The sequence below is a fragment of the Convolutriloba macropyga genome, chromosome 15 (assembly GCF_964194025.1).
Source record: "Convolutriloba macropyga chromosome 15, txConMacr16.3, whole genome shotgun sequence".
Lineage (NCBI taxonomy): Eukaryota > Metazoa > Xenacoelomorpha > Acoela > Convolutidae > Convolutriloba > Convolutriloba macropyga.
This window is the reverse complement of record NC_134482.1, coordinates 8692747-8710704: the sequence shown is the minus strand read 5'-3', so window position 1 is coordinate 8710704 and position 17958 is coordinate 8692747. Positions and strand designations below refer to the sequence as shown.

General features: G+C 36.0%; 2 protein-coding genes across 2 annotated transcripts in view; one reads left to right on the top strand and one right to left on the bottom strand.

Moving 5' to 3' along the window:
• LOC142354592 (cell division cycle 5-related protein-like) overlaps positions 1–14133 on the top strand; it is a 68942-nt gene extending 54809 nt beyond the window's left edge. The window contains exon 16 of the mRNA XM_075406920.1: positions 13867–14133. Within this exon, the coding sequence (XP_075263035.1) occupies positions 13867–14046 (180 nt within the window). The 3' untranslated portion in view covers positions 14047–14133. The remainder of the gene's footprint in view (positions 1–13866) is intronic.
• Positions 14134–15409: 1276 nt separating this feature from the next.
• LOC142354585 (GPI-specific phospholipase A2-like PGAP3) lies at positions 15410–17798 on the bottom strand. Its single transcript, XM_075406912.1, has 3 exons — positions 17730–17798; positions 16739–16843; positions 15410–16426 (listed from the first exon to the last, which is right to left on the bottom strand). Exons 1-3 carry the CDS (start codon positions 17796–17798, stop codon positions 15656–15658), a joined length of 945 nt encoding a protein of 314 aa, XP_075263027.1. The 3' UTR covers positions 15410–15655.
• Between the last annotated feature and the right edge of the window lie 160 nt (positions 17799–17958).

Genomic DNA, 17958 nt, shown 5'->3' with positions numbered 1-17958 from the left:
TTTTAAGCGCACAAGCAGCACTGACTCGTGCATTGTTACGACTTTTATTGATTTGAACTTATGTATCTTAAATACATACATTAAAACGTCCGAATACACAAAAGCATGTCAATTACTGAGTGATTCGATTACAAACATAGAGAATGTCTTTGAGAAAAACATAACTCTTCTTGGAGACTTTAACGCGTTCTCAAATTTGAAAAGAGACCGCGATTGAAAAAACTGCGAGGGAACAGTGACCAAAGACATGCACATCCAGATCTTCAAAAGATTAAGCCCAATCCTTAGCATATTTTTGATGGACGACGTAGCCTTGAGATTTGGAGAAAACAGATTTACACATAAATGCAAAAAAACAGGAACGCAGACAAGAATTGATTATATTTTCTCAAACAACCTTGAAATTTTTAGTGACGTCAAAACCATAGCAACCGAGTTGAGTGATCACCACTGTGTGGAGGGAACTTTGAAAATAGGAGACAATCTTGTTGTAGGTTGTGGAGTGTGGAGGCTTAATAACAATATCCTACTGAACAATCACGAAACAATAAAAGAACTACTCCTAGAGTTGAAAATCGAATTAAATAACTATGACAAAAGCAGCGATTGCGGGATGTCCTGAGGAGCATATGCATCAACAAAAAACGCATCGATAGCAGCTATAAGCAAAATTTGCTTCGGAGTTTGAAAGAAGTCTCTTGTGAAGAGGAGAGGTGTCGTTTACATCAAATGTTGAAGGACCTGGAACAAAAGGAAGCGGCAGAATTGCTAACGGTAATGAAAAATACGGTAAAAGAAGCATGCAACGGAAACCCAAAAGCTGTCAAAAGGTGGGTAAAATGTTGCCAACCGAAAACTTTGATACACGAGTTGCTCTTGCCAAACGGTGCTAAAACGACCAACACAGATGAAATGTTGTCTGAATTCTCGGATTATTACAAGGACCTTTACACTGATAATGAACCAGACTCGTTACACAGATTTGAGGTGATGCGATATTACAATAAAAAGATCAGCGATGAGGAACGCAATTTTTTAGCTGCAAAGATTACGCGTTCAGAGGTAGAAAGTGCAATAAACAGTTTGAATATTGCCACGAGTCCTGGTCCAGACGGTCTAACAGCTGAATTATATCTTTATCACAGAAAAACTTTTTCGACTAGTCTGTGTCCTGTTTTTCAGGCAATACTAGACGGCAAGGAATTTCCTTTCTCCTTTTACAATGCGATTATCAAGCTATTACCGAAGCAAGATGAGATAAAAGATGCTTCTGGATTTCGACCAATAAGTCTTATCAATACTGACCAAAAATTCTTCTCACATCTGATTGCGAATCGGTTCAAGCAAGTGCTTGCACTTATCATTGAAAGTGACCAATATGCTTATCTTCCCGGCAGAAATATCCATGTAGCCATCAATGACTTAAAAAGCCGCGTCGATTCTCTTATGGACGAAGAATGTGTAATAAGCGTTGACTTTTCAAAAGCTTTCGACCGTGTTGACAGGGTCTACTTATTTCACATCTTGCGAAAGATGAATTTCCCTGAAAATATAGTACGAACACTTGAACGCCTCTACTCAAAAACGCAAGCCCATATCAGTGTAAACGGGTACCTAACTGAAAGAATAAGGCTGAGAAGGGGCGTCAGGCAGGGATGTCCGCTGTCAGCGGTCCTTTTCATTGTTGCCCTAGAGCCCCTGCTTAATATTTTGCGGAATCACCCTTGGTCAAATTATGCAGTACCCAGACGAGTAGTGGCATACGCTGATGATGCAACTGTTTTCCTGCACAAAATCGATATAGACAACTTGTTCTCGAAAATAAAATTCTTCTGTCGTGGAACTCAGTTCAAAGTAAATCGCAAAAAAAGCCAAGTTCTATGTGCAGACGAAAGAGTAGCAACTGCATCAAAAATCAAAATCTTGGGTTTATACCACGGCCTTACTTCGGAAGCTTATGAAGAAAATATTAAATTATTGGAGGAAATTTTAAGCGATAGCGAGAAATACTTCACTAAGTTTATGAGTTTCAGAGCGAAAACAATTGTTATGAATACTTTTTGTTTATCACGCTTAATGAATATTGCAAGACACATTAAGGTACCAAGGACTTTAATTGAAAAATTTCAATCTCTAAGTTTGAAAGGACTTTGGGGTGAAGGGAAGAAAACGGAAGTCGCTCTCTGCCATCTTCAACGTAAAGTTGACCACGATGGAATTGGCTGGCCAAACTTAAGACTGAAAATTCTTGCAGCAAGAGTAATTGACATTAAAAATTGTCTTTTTGGGGAGGATGCCAGTTGTAAAGCAAATTTTCTTAACAATTGGAAAAATAAGAACCGGTCGATACGCCATCTTTTGAGCGAAGTGAAGAGCGCCGGGTTCTCTTTTTTTCTACAAGATCAGAATATTTGGATCAAGCAGAACGCAAAAATTTTTCAGGTGACACGCTTTTATAGACAGAGGAACGTTGAGCAATTTCTCGATGAAACGTGTAGGAACGACGGAAGCTGGGAAAAGCGTATTACGAAAAGTTCCGAGAAAATGGAAATAAGAAAACAGGATTTTGGTAAAATTACAAAGTGGCTTTGGAGTCAAAATAAATTATCGGGCTTTGAGAAAAATATCTTTTTCAAATTGTTATACAATTGCATTCCGGATAAAGAAGTTCTTTGGAATCGGGGTTTGAAAAGCAATCGTATATGCTCTTTTTGCGATTCCGCTTTCGAAAACCTGAAACACTTATTTGACGATTGCCCCGTACTGCAACCATTTCTATACAGGCTGGGCGTTGAAAAACTGAGTGACCTCTTTACCGAGCTATCAACAAAAAAAGTTAAATCCGCAGCAATTGTTCTATATGATTCCTGGAATTGTGAAGCTGATGAAACTGTATTCAAACTTAATTTACTGATGAGTGATTTTAAATAACGTTTTTTTTCTTAATTGGACAATTGTAGATCAGTTCTATAGAAATTGAATTATTTGCATACTAAAGTTTTCCGTGTGGGGGGACAACTTGAGAATTGTCTCTTTTTCCAAGCCTGCTCCAAAGGGGCAGGTCACCCAATTGTGAACTTTAGACAAAAGGATTCAAGTAAGCTTTGGTTTTCAATGTTGATTTCGGCTTTTAAGCGCTGGGCTTATTGGTATATCAGCCAACAGTACAGGTAATGTTTGTTCATAGAAGAAACTAGAGCCTGCTATTGACCCCAATTATTACAGATAATTTATGAGTACGCGATTGATGAACTAAAATTTATCAACAACTTAGCGAATCACTCATTGCACAAAATCGATATAGACAACTTTTCTCAAAAATAAAATTTTTCTGTCGTAGAACTCAGTTCTAAGTAAATCGCAGTTAACGCCAAGTTCTATGTGCAGACAAAAAAGTAGCCACTGCGACAAAAATGAAAGTCTTGGGTTTATACTACGGCCTTACTGGGGAAGCCACGGCCTTACTTTTTGTGTATCACCGTTAATGAATATTTCAAGACACATTAATGTGTCAAGGACTCTAATTGAAATTACCAATCTATAAGTTTGAAAGCACTTTGAGGCGAATGGAAGAAAAGGGAAATCGCTCTTTGCCATCTTCAACGTCAAGTTAACCACAGTGAAATTGGTTGGCCAAAATTAAGACTGAAAATTCTGGCAGCAAAAGTAATTGACATCAAAAATTGTCTATTTGGGGATGATGCCAACTGTAAAACAATTTTTCTTAAATTTGGGAAAGTAGAATCCGGTCGATGCGGCATCTTTTAGCGAAGTGAAGAGCGCCGGGTTCTTATTTCTACAAGATCAGAATATTTGGATCAAGCAGAACGCAAAAATTTTTCATGTGAAACGCTTTTATAGACAGAGGAACGTGGAAAAATTTATCGATGAAACCTGTCGGAACGATGAAAGCTGGGAAAAGTGTAATACGAAAACATCCGAGAAAATGGAACTAAGAAAACAAGATTGTGGTTGAAATTACAAAATGGCTTTGGAGTCAATAAATTATCGGGCTTTGAGAAAAATATCTTTTAAAAATTACTATACAATTGCATTACGGATAAAGAAGTTCTTTGGAATCGGGGTCTGAAAAGCAATCCTATATGTTGCGATTCCTCTTTCATAAACCTGAAGAACTTATTTGACAAATTGCCCCGTACTGCAACCATTTTTATACAGGCTTGGCATTGAAAAACTGAGTGACCTCTTTACGGAGCTATCAACAAAGAAAGGTAAATCCGCAGCAATTGTTCTATATGACTCCTGGACGTGTGAAGCTGATGAAACTTTATTCAAACTTAATTTACTGATGAGTGATTTTATACAACGTTTTTAAAATCGGACAATTGTAGATCAGTTCTATAGAAACTGAATTATATGCATACTCAAGTTTTCCGTGTGTAGGGACAACTTGAGAATTGTCTCTTTTTCCAAACTTGCCCCGAAGGGACAGGTCACCCAATTGTGAACTTAAGAAAAAGAAAATCAAGTAAACGTTGGTTTTCAATGTTGATTTAGGCTTTTAAGCGCTGGGCTTATTGGCATATCAGCCAACAGTACAGGTAATGTTTGTTCATATAAGAAACTAGAGCCTGCTATTGACCCCAATTATTACAGATAATTTATGAGTACGCGATTGATGAACTAAAATTTATCAACAACTTAGCGAATCACTCATTGCACAAAATCGATATAGACAACTTAATCTCAAAAATAAAATTTTTCTGTCGTAATAAATTACTTAAGACACATTTTGGTGCGGGCTTGAGAAAGAAACACGTATTGATTACATGTTAAGAAACAAAATATTGAAAGTTAACGGCCTCTTTGTGTTTAAAATCCCTTAGTGAGCATAACCTTCTACAAATAGACGCAAACAACTAGATAGTGAACCCTAATCTGCACAGAAGCGTTGGAAATAAGGTTAAAACAGTGAATGAGCGAATCAGTGCAAAGAGTTCTTCAGAGTTATTGGAAAAACTTTCAATAGATGTGAATGTGAGTGGATTTACATTTAAGACATCTTTCAAGCCCCACTAAGAGATTGTTTATGATGCCCTTATATTGAAATCGAAAGCTTAACCCAGACAAAATGTTTAAAAGCATATTTCTATTCAATCGAAAAGTTTTGATTAGACTTGAATTGTGGCGACTCGAAAGCCGTAAAGAATCTTTTGACAAAGTTTAAATTAAATAAAAGAATCTCTGCTCCTGAAAAAAAGAGAAGACAACGTGCTGATAACTGAGGATGATGATGAACTTATTCATTCCTTCGCTATCTTCTATGGAAAACTACATGGGACGAAACTCATACACGTCATATATTAGGCAAAACAAAATCATCAAGCGTTTTTCAAAAATGAACAGTAAACTTATTGAAAAGGCAGAAATACATTTCAAATTAGATAGCTGCACTCAAGAAGACGTTGAAAAGCCATTCAAAAACTGAATAGTCATGGTGCCCCAGGATCTGATGGTTTCAGATCTTACTTATATAAGATTAATATTGATGTTTGCGCTTGAACTGACAAAACTATTCAACTCGTTCTCCATAAACGATAAGGTACCAAACTCGTTTTGAAGCTCTATCATTAAGATATTACTAAGCTCATTTCTGTTTGTACCGATGATACAGTAAGACCAATAGGCTGGCTTAATACTTTTAGTCCATTACTCAATCTAGTCTCTAAAAATTTTCCGAAGGTCTAGGCTGGACAAAGACCTCAATAACAAAGTATTCATTCAGCACAAACTATCCTAACAGGAATAACGACATTACAAGCATCACTCAAGCTAAACCTTGTAATTTAATATATACATACTCAGATTTCAATGGAAGAATTAACCTAAGAGTGATTGCTTTTTAATCCTTAAATCAAGAAGGTTTTAATATACTACATAAGTTTCTCATAAACCTCTTGAAAATAAAAACTTTGGATAAAGGTTTTCTTCGCCTATTCTTATTGAACACTACTTGGACAAACCAAATAAATGGTTAATCTTGCCACAGACAGTTGCCCTTTTCTCACTGACAGTTGCGCTTTTCTTTTGAACAGTTGATCTCTTCTCAGCTAAAATGACCTTCTAATTTCATTGTTTTTCTGCATTCAGACTCTGACCAAAACAGCTTCTCTCTCATTTATTCTCAATTTGATTTATTCTCTCTGATTTATTCTCAAATTCTACCATCGTTTGTTCTATCCATAATCAAATTTAAATCCCATAAAAAATGAAACTCCCTCAAGAAGTCTTCATGAAGCTCAATCGAGAGCAAATGTATGATTTATACAAGCAAGTCTATGAAAAATTAGAACAGACAGAAAAGTTTATAGAAGATTACATTACTTCTGTCCATCAAAAATTATCCAGCCTCGGGAGTAACAAGGCAAGCTCTAGTAGCACCACGCAAGTATCAATAGAGGAACAAATTTTAAGAACGTTCCCAATCATAGAAAACCCCTCCGGAGGCAAAAATATTAATTTGGGGAGTAGCATTATTGGAAATTTAGAAACCGACAAAACTATTCCAACCGATATAACATTTCATGCATATAGGGGCTCGACGACAATACAAAAATTGGAAATGCTGAAAACATACTCGGAGACAAAATTGAAAACAGTATTTTTGCAAGATGCGACAAACAGCTTTCTCAAATTCGAACGCAAACCCAGAGATGTATTTGAACAATACGAACAATCAAATTATGTCGGGAAAAAAATCAATCCAGACATTTTACTGCATGACAGTTATCCCGATGAAAAATACAAGCGCGAATATGGCAAAAAAATAGGATTTTTGTTGAGTTCAATGACCTAATCAAAACTTACTACGAAAATGATCCTGATATCAATATTTTGGATTTCAACAAATTGATTGAAGAGATTGGGACAAAAACAGATAACTTTGGTTTTGGAGTTGATATAACGGACTACGAGAACAGCGAGTACAATAAACTGTATCACCGCAATGTACTCCTAAATTATCGAAGTGAGATTCCTTTTTCTGAAAAACCATCTGATGCGAATTCTGTTGGACACTTCCGATGCTCTGTTCTCGAATACCCGAGAGACACATCCTACTTATGCCAATACGACAAACACTTTCATCTCTAACACTTCAAGCTTTTAGAAAAATGTCGTTGAGAAACCCGCTTGTAAACAGACAGTGCTCTTACACCTTATATGCATATCCATACAACAACAATGCTTTCTATAGATATTCATCTTACTAACGTGAGCTATGTTTAGGTCAGAAATGAGTAGAAAAGCTTGAAGCCCTCCTTATGATCAACAATAAATATTTGTTTGTTTTGGTTTCCTCTGCTGTTTGAGGCCTTTCTTCGTCCCGCGTCTCTGACAGCAGTGGGGCGACCACTTTGGGCATATCTGATTTTTTTAAAAAATTTTCTCTTCATTAAAAGTTAATTGGCGTGCTCTACGACGTAGCGCTTTGATTTTGTCTAAGAATTTTTTAAGTAGTTATGTTCTATTTGGATTATTCTTTTACCAGTTAAATTGTGGTGATGCTGAACGTCATCCTAGGCCACCGCTACCCTATGAAAATTTCCTCTTCAAAAATAAAAAAAGCTTAACAATCCTTTATGCTTCTTTCAATTAAATTGCCGGAGTTTAGTCAATAAAAGAGAACAACTGAAAAAGATGCTAAGAAAATACTCAAACGATACTCTATTTGCTTTTACGGAAACTTGGTTGACTAATGAAGATGATATTAATCTATGGTGCATAGACAGCAATTACTATTCTTGCTTCAGATGTGACCGAAAATCTGAAAAGTTAAAGGGGGTGGCGTAATGCTGCTGATCCCCAAAATTTTCAATCCAAAAAACCGTAATGATTGTCCAAAAATGAGCATAGACTTCAAAACACTTTCGATTGAGCTCACTCTACCGTACAAAAAATTTCCTCCACTGCTTGTGAATGTTTCATATCCTGAAAAATCTAAAACTGTCATCTTTCTCGAAGAGTTAGCATTGCAAATACATGGATTAACAAAAAAGCAAAAAATTTTACTACTCGGCAATTTCAATATAAATTAACTTAACCCCAACGAAAGAAACAAAATGGACACAATTCCTGTACCTTATGCTCTATCAGTGGTCAACAAAGCACCTACAAGGAAAAAAATCTGATTGCTTTTGTAATCAAAGATGATGAGCTGCCTCATTCTAATTTTTTTTTACTTTTGAATAGCCCATTACATCGGATCACAAAGCTAATGCAATGATAGCGAATGTAACTATAAATAAAAAGTGGCCTCCAAGAAAATAATTTTGAATGAATTTTTATAATAATTATAATGGAATATTATAAACGACTCAAGAAACTCAACGAAGTTCTCAAAATATCTTCTGCCTCAAAAACAGTTTTGATAATGTTAATACTGACAACTACAAAATGGCCTTATTGCTCAGTTATAAATTTTCTAAATTAGGTGATTACATTGGAGGCGCTTGCAACTTTTTTCCCACCAACCATGAGACATCTAAAAACAGTTTTGAGTTTAGATTCGTCAAAAGAAGTTTTACTGACTCTAACATTTAAACTCAAACAAACCATTAGGTCCTTCAAATATCCCATTATGGGCTCTTAAAGATGAGTTTTTCTTTTTAGCTGATCCAATTAATTTGCTTTTTAACCAATTTTTCTCTGAAGGAAAATTTCCTCAAATATCAATTACAAGCTCGCTAGCAAAAGTTTTTGAGCGTTTGCTTCGTGAGCAAACCTTAGAATATTTTGAAAAGTTTGCTTTGCTTTCCAATACTCGATCTGGTTTTCGTAACAAAAATTCAACGATGACACCCTCGTTTACTGTACTGAAACTATAAGGTACCACATAAGAATAATTTTATCACTGCAGCTCTGCTAGATCTGTCTAAAGCTTTCGATTCGATAAATCACCAGATCCTTCTTCATAAACTCCAGGAATTAGGATTTTCCAAAAATGCTTTAAACCTAATAAAGTTATCTATCACTCAGGCCACAAAAAACCATATTGCATCATGTCGAATCCGATTGCATTGAGTTATATCACGGTGTCCCACAGGGGACAATTTTGGGTCCCCCTCTTTTTAACCTGTACATTAATGACTCGAACAAACAAATACCTGCTAATACAAAAATAATTCAATACGCCTATGATATTATCATTTTTACATACAATACAGACCTAAAATTAGCAACATATAATCTTGAGCAATCCTTAAGAAACATATCTGAATTTTACGAAAAACACCGTCTAATGCTCAATCACTCAAAAACTGAATTTATTACATTCTCAAAAAAATCAAAACTAGAAGAGACCAAAAGAAACAATCTTACTTTGTAATTACAAAATACCAAACTTCTATTGCGTAAAGTACCCCGATATGTATCTTGATTGCACATTAAATTTTCAAGAATTGAAACACGTATTACGCAAAATGGCTACAGGGATAAACATTAAAACGCCGGTTCCCTAGGCATACACGACTACTACTTCTGAACGCCTTAGTGAGAAGTCATTCACACTTCTGAGACCTTTTACTGGCCAGCTCAAAAACACTTGCTTTATTACTTTGGAGAAACAATTATGCTGGGCTGTAAAGACGTGCTTCAATCGCAAAAAATACGACAGTTCTTCCCGATCTAAAACTAAAACATCAAATTCTTCCAATAAAATTTTCCTAGGAATACAAAAGTACTAAATTGTTTTATGAAACTTGCCAGTAACTAGCTTCCGATTTTCGAAAAAACTACGCTCTGCAACATCAAATCTACGCTACAGCCATCGAACCAAAAAAATACTGCTTCAATCACAAAATAAACTCATCTACACTAGAAAGTTTTCCTGAATATCGGCTCAAACCTTCATAATAAATTTCTTAACGTGAGTTTTAAAATCATAATTGAAATGGATGCAAGACCAATAGTTCTAAAGAAGCATCTTAAAATGTTTTATTTAAACAAAACTCGAATAATGCGTCGTACGGCAAGACATCTTGGAAAAGTTTTAAGTTTTCATAGTACCACTGGCTCAATTTTTTTATACTCTGACCTACACTGCCCATTTAGTTGTTTGCTGTTAAAAACCTAATGGGAATTCAATGATTTTTTTTGTTAAAAACATAACAACGCACCCACTGTGCTACTCTTGTAAGAATCATATTGAATCGTTTCAAATTTATTCTACGAATGCCCAGTAGATAAAACGATTAGATCTTAATTTCAAAATTACTCCATGAATAATCTAACCAAATTGAATAATATAGGAGAACGCTTGGGCTTGAGTTCTTTGTTGCGAATTTAATTTCATGCTGGGTTGAAGAGAACTTCATTACTAGACTTTACTTTATTGCAAAAAATGATAAAGTATTTAACCACTTTATACTGTTAGTCTTTGGTGATTAAAGTGTAATAAAGTTTTCGGCGTTTTCTAATGTAAGTTTCATAACCATGGGATGCTACTTTCTTTACCCGCGTAGTGCGCGGGTGATTATTATGAACTGTGATTTTCGAGTTAACTTGCCTTATTGTCGGTTAATTGGTATGTTGGCCAAGTGACCGGCCACGCGACTCGCTATATGCCGCGTGTATTAGTACTCTAAGCAAACTTGAAAGATTTAATTTTACGTTAGTTAATTTGCCGTATTTTAAAGCAGTTTGTTTAAAAGAAATACAAATGACAGAAAACATGCGCATCAAGTTTGTGAGCTTTTCGGTAATCCCCCCCTTTGGTACCAAGTAAGGGATCTCCACCCCTCGCTCAGCTCTTCTCATAAACACTTAAAACCAGCTACAGTATAAATATAAACAGGTTAGCGGACAATGGTTCACAGCCGGTACCTATCATGCTGTGGAATTTATATAACCCGGATTTCACGGGACCGCCAGATGGAAATTCTTTTCTCTATATTCCAGCTCGGTTGATTGCTATAGTATGGCTAAGTTGTTTCTGGCTAGTTTAACGTACTATGCTTGTGTATGGAAAGTTGATTCTCTTCTCTGATTGGTCAATAATTTGATTGCTTACATTCTATTCAACAATGGTCCCCTTTTTTTACGAAAGGGAAATTGTTGAAAATATCCAATTGTTACTTTAGTTTAGCGTCCAAATTCTTGCCTTCAGTCTTTTGGGGATTGAATTCTAAATCTAAACATGCGCGAGGAGGAGGAGGGAGGAGGGAGGAGGAGGAGTGGTGAAAAACGAAAAGGATATGGTTTTTAGGTTTTAGATACGGTTTTAGCAACTTTCAGGTTTTGGAATTCAATTTCTTCATGTCGGAAATAAACTGTTAATGACTAAACTGCGTATTAGAAAACACTAAAGAAAGTCCGTAATTTAAATTCTAATTCCAAATTGCATATCAAATTTTATGGAAACTTCAAATTTGAACTGCAACAAAATTTTTGTTTATCGTGTTGCCTGAGTCAGCTGTGTGTGTTACTCAGCCATCATTACGCTACTATTTTTAGCGCAAACAGAAGTTAAATTTGTACCAGTTTTCTCATTTTTGCATCTCGTTTCCCCCGCCCAGCTTTCTTTAAAATCTATTGGTTAATTGCTCTCGAACGAAGTTTGAGGCAATTATTGTTATTATACTGTAAGTCAAGTATATCAGAAGTAAGTTAGTACCGCCTATGTTCACGAATTAGTAAGAATTAAATTTTCAAGTCAATATTACGCTAACTTGGAATCTCTTCGAAGACAATTTTTACACCATTGATCCCCTGCACGGGGTATCAAATAAAAGACAAAATTCGCCAGAAAAGTTCAATGTAAAGTTGATGAACTTCGTCCAAGTTTCACAGTAAAAACAAAGTTGTCTCAAAATGTGATATGTTTTCACGTTTGTTCAGCTTTGACTGAGTTTGCATTTGCGTTAAACATTACAGGCAGAAAAAAATGTGATTGAAATATATCATGGCAACTTTTTCTTATGAGACTTGGATTTATCAACGTTGCAGTTTATCAATGTGGAGTTTATCAATTTTACATTGGGATTTCTGGTAAGTGACTGTTTTTATCTGAATTTTATATGTAGGTGAGAGCACTAGTGTAGGGGGTCAATGGTGTAAAGATTGTCTTTGAAATGAGATTTCAAGTTGGAATAATAGTGCCTCGAAAATAGAATTTTTAGTTTTTAGAAATAGGGGTGCTAACTTACTTCTGCCGTTCAGTATGTATCATTTTTTGTGCTTGGCCGTTTTTACGTTTTGTTCTAGAAAATTCTCTGACTTCTTGAGCGATTTGTCTAGCTTGTTCTTCATTTTTTGAGTAATCTTCGCTGGTTTGAAACCCTGCGGGACGGTGTTTTTTTGCGACCGTCAAACATTACCAAGCTACACCGTCTCTAAAATAAATTGCCGTTGCTTGTTAATTGCTCTTAAACGAAGTTCATAGCAATTATTGTAAACGTGTTGGTCTTTTTTATGCAAATTTTTCGCTTGACCATTTTGTGCATTTCTTCTAGAACATTCGTTGACTTCTCAACGGACTTTTTCACGCTTTCGTTCTTCATTTTTGAGTGATCTCTATTGCTCTCACTCCGAAGTAAAGCTTTTTGCTAATATAAACTCGGTTGCAGCATAGCAAAAATAAGGGCCAAATAGCACAGTCGGCGTTGCATATTGTTATAAAGAGGAATGTCAATGGTTCGAATCCTGGTGGGGTCAAATGTTTTTCCACCCGTCTGTCGTTCGAGAGCAATTCTTCCGACATTAGACGGTTTATGTTCGATCGAGAGCAATTTTTCCGACGTTAGCCGTTTTTTGTTTCCCCAGCCCAGCTTATTGAGACTATAACTTTTGAGCCCCTCATGCGCAAGTGCTTTTTCTTCATCGTAACACACATATGTATATATAAATATTTATATATATGTATATATATATATATATATTAAAATTTTAGTGGTGGTTATATTAGCAGTGGGCAGCCGAATCAGAATAGATCCATGTTTTTCTTTTATTAATTGCTCAGTAGCAATTAAGTTTGTAGCAATTAAAATAGTCCTGTCGGTCTTCTTTATGCAAGTTTTCGCTTGACCGATTTTTCGTCTGACCCATTTGACTTCTCGTCCTCAAAAACGGGATAAAAAGGTAGCGCCCAGTGGGAATTAAGGGCTCTTAGAGCCTTTCAGCTCTGTTTCAGCTCAAACTGTTTTGGAGACTTATACTTATACTTATGGTGTGAAGGGCGGTTCTTAGAGGTTGAGACACCCCCCCCCCCCCCGTTGATCCCCACCCTCACTATTGCCCCCCCCCCAACCCAGTGTTGCCCCCTATCAGCCCCCGGTGCACCCCCCGTGGCTAGCTAATGACGAAGCCAACCGCTAGCCGGTCGTTTGAGAGCAATTCACCCGGACGTTAGTCGGTTATATTAAAGTAATTCCATTCTTCCATCAGTTTCAGGTTCCCGTTGCTTATATTCTACTTCGACTCAATATTGAGTACTATATCAGATGCTTTTTAGCACTAGTCTCGTTATCACATTCCATTGAAAATGGCTCTTTTGATTATTATATTATTATTATATTATTATATTATTATTATAATAATCCTGTGGCCTTTTAAGTGCAATTTTTCCGTTGAGCGGTTTTTCGTTCGACCCTTCTAAGTTTTCGTCCTCAAAAATGGGATAATAGGTAACGTCCGGAGGGCATTTTTTCTGATAGAGCCTTACAGTTCACTGTTTTCGAGACATTATTTCATGGTGTGAAGGGTGGTTCTTAGAGTTTGACCTCAATCGCTATTCATGACAGATTAGCGCTGATGGCTCTTAAATATCTGTACTAAACAGTTCAGATCCTACGATATCTATTGCTATCAAGTCAAGTGGCTTCAAACAGTTCAGTTTGCATTTTGTTTCAGACAATATCTGAAGATCTGGGTCGTCAGAAAGAGCGTGAATCTACATTACAACAGAAGTATTCAGATCTGACACTTCAAAAAGACCTCCTCACATCTAAACTGACAGTGTTTACGAAGAAGCCTGATACTCAATTGACTGTCGATGTGGCTGCAACAACAGATGTGCCTCAAATCATTTGAAAACTTTGAAAAAACTTTTGAACTTGTTAAAGATTGTTAGAAAATCTGTGCTGGCTTTGTTTTAGTAATTAAATTTAACAAAACCCATTTTGATTTTCCTAGAACTCTTTCAAACTAGCAAAATTGTTGTCCTATTTGGAGTGAGTCATTGATCCTTTTTTGTTGTGACTATGGGTTATTTTTGAACCTAATGATAGGTGGTATACTTCTCGAAATAATTACAAAGTTTTGTTAACGACATAAATTATTTTTTCACCCCTTTTTTTATTTAACCACCTATCGTTTCACCTCGATTTAAGCACAACTCTATCATTTGACCCCGATTTTAATCTTTTATATAATTACGATTACATTAGTAAATTTATGTCTTGGCCATGCCTCAGCGGTCCGTGGGACTTGATATGAATTTATCACAGCCCAACATCGGATTAAATGTTATCCGATTAAATGTGACAATACATCCCCGAAATAAAATCTTCCGCGAAACCTTGATTATTATGTTTTCAATGAGCTACATTTTCTGAATACTGGTTTCTAAATGGCCTGATGTTTGTGGTGCAGTAATGTGCTGAAAGTTTTAGTTTTTAGTTCTACCGTTTGTCAACAAAACTTTTAGTCCCGCGTGGTACCCCTGACCAGATGGTCATATAATTCGAGCCTTAGATTCCCATTATACGCAAAGTATTCCGTATGGCAAAACCTTTTGTTTCGTCGACTGCTAATTGACGGGGTGAAATGATAGAGGGATTAAATGATTGGGGAGTGAAATGATATTGGGCTAGGATATGCGGGGTTGACGTAATCGGGGTGAAAAGAAAAAGTACCCGACGACCCACATCAGATTTAACTCAATTTAATTTGCCGCAATTAAAAATGAATTCAATATCTAATTCATGGACGAGTTTTAATCCCTAAATTGGGCAATACTATCAATTAAGTTGGGACATACGGAATACTTTGCGCATGTTGGGAATCTAGTTCTAATTATATGGTCGCCTGGTTAAAGGTTATCACGCGAGGTGAAAAGTTTTTGTCGAAAAACGTTTAAACGTAAAACTAAAATGTTTAGCAAAGGTTTGTACAACAAAACAGAGGCGCTTATTTCATTATTGAACCAATGTACTGAACATTTTTCCATATTTTGAACATGTCAAGAAATAGATTTGATTGTCTAAATTTCAGAATAAATTTATTCTGATTTTATTATGATCAAATAATAATTGCAAACAATTTTTAATACAACTCTTCGAAGAGCTCGTTGAGCCGACTTTTGCAAAAAATAACAGCAAGGAAATTTAAGGGTTTTTGGATTACTCAAGGTGAAGAAAAAATTGTGGGATACATTCAAGGAATGAAACAAATGCAGAAAAAACCATATGTCATTTAGCTTCCAAAACATTTTATTAGCAGTGCGTAGATTTTCATAGCTAAGATATAATTTTTCCAAATATTAACACGGGAAAATGTAGCAGCTACGTTATTGTTGAGTTTGTCACCTTTACATATGAAAACTGTAAGCTTTGTTTTTGGTGTCAACTCAGTCGGCAGCTATTTGGTCTTGATAACTCATATTTCTAACAATATTGCGCATCAGATTTTAATTTTTGTTTTAAATTTGCTTCAACTTGGTTATCAAGTAATCATCATCAACGGCTATAGTCCACCAGAATAAGAAGAAAAATGGCGAAGTTGCAATGTGGAAAATTGAATGTCCGTCTATAACCCAAAAATACGGTGGAATTTCTTCAAATATTTGTCCAATTAAATGCCCTCCAGCTAAACCGGCAAACGTTATGAAGTAATATCTACTATGATTTAATCTTTTTAGGTTGAATATTGACCAAGTAACCCATACTAATGTGCCAAAACCTCCAATAATGGAACATATAATCATGTGCAATGCGTAATCAAATTTTACTAATTCCATGTACAAAACATAACAAATAAACGTAACGGCAATAAATAACAAAACTGGAGTAATTATATAACGGTTGTTGACGTAAAAATTCCGGCAGACGAACCAGAATAGAGGGATGAACACAGAGACAAAAGCACCGTAGTAGTCCATACGTTCCAGAATGACCAGGTCTGGTCTGATGTGGAAGAGGGTGGAGGAGGTCCACGTGAAACAGTTCACCCCAAACATCACCCGATAGCACCACTGGTACGGCGACAACACCCCACCCCCTCCCCCTTCTCGACCCATGTCAACAACACCCACTCCTCCCCCTGGCGCTCTTTGAGATGTCTTAGAGTGAAGCCACCAGAATCCAGCCATAGAAGAGAAAAGAGAAGCGAATGATGCCAGAGATGAAGCTGGTTCCAACATTCCAAAGTATCGGATCAAAGGCCAGCGACCGAAGAATTTGGGAACAGCACCCTGTAGTACATCATCCTTTTTTCATTTTTTCCCAGTAACAATTACTATAGCATTTCTCATATATAAAAGTGGGCTCTTATCAAATCATATGAGAAAATTGTGACTCAAAAACTGAAATAGAGATCCACTTGAATCTTCAAAATCTAATCTAGAAAACCTTATCCCTTATTTTATTGGAGAAAACTTATTGTAACGAAACTTTGTCTTAAATTCAGATTCTTCGTGAGAAGAAGGTTTGTGAAAAGATTTTTTAAAAAAAATAGGTTTTTTTTTAAAATAGGATATTTTGCCACATGCCGTTTTCTGAAAAACCTCAGAGGTCAAATTCCACATGCATCTGTCTCTACACTCGTCCGCACAATTCCACCCAAATACAAAATCCACCTGCTTCATCATTCCACTGCGTAACTCCAGCATCTGCTCACACAACGCATTATTGAGTACACAGCGAGAAACACACGATTTGAAATTGGAATGACGATCTCCTAAAATTGTCTATTTTTCTATTGGCAAATCTTGAAGTTGAACAATGATGCTGTGCTGATATCACTTCAAAAACAACCCGTGACTAACGTTTTGAGAACTAAATCGCAAAAACAAAACACAGTTTGGTTTCAGAAGCCATTACTCTCCTAAAAACGCACTTCTTTATACCGTTGAAAACATTAGGTCACAAGCAGATATAAATAACTTTGTTACATCCTTGTTCCTAGAATTATCGGAAGCCTTTGATTCTACCAGTCAAGAAATTCTTTATGACAAGTTAGTGGGTATAGGGTTCGGCCGAAATGTAATAAAACTTGTTTCGTCTTACAATAAAAATCGAGTACAGCGAGTACGTCTTAAAAACATCTATTCAGACTGAATTCAGTTGAAACAAGGGTACCTCAGAACAATACTTGGATCATTACTATTTCTAATATACGCTAAAGATGCCCAGCTTTACGTTCAAGAGAATTGCAAAATAGTTCAGGATGCAGACGACACTTTTATTTTCGCATGCACTTCTCATTTAGACGTAGTCAACAACAAAACCAGCAACTGAAAATTTTTTTAGTCAAAATAAACTGCAATAAAATCTCACCAAAACTGAATTCATGATCTTTTCTAAACCATCTCAAAGAAAAGTTTTATTAAATCAACAAATAACGTTTGGCAATACAACTCTCAAAGACGCAACAGTCCTTAATTACCCCGATGTTAAATTTGATAGTGAGCTCAAATTTCACGAGGGAGTCAAGAACGCTCATGGTAAAATGGCAGTTGCCATTAGAACACTTTCAGTCATTGCCCAAAAGCTAACCCTTGTGAATAGATTGGCATTACTGGAATGCCTTATGACGACACTTTTATTTTCGCATGCACTTCTCATTTAGACGTAGTCAACAACAAAGTATGACCAGCAACTGAAAATTTTTTTAGTCAAAATAAACTGCAATAAAATCTCACCAAAAATGAATTCATGATCTTTTCTAAACCATCTCAAAGAAAAGTTTTATTAAATCAACAAATAACATTTGGCAATACAACTC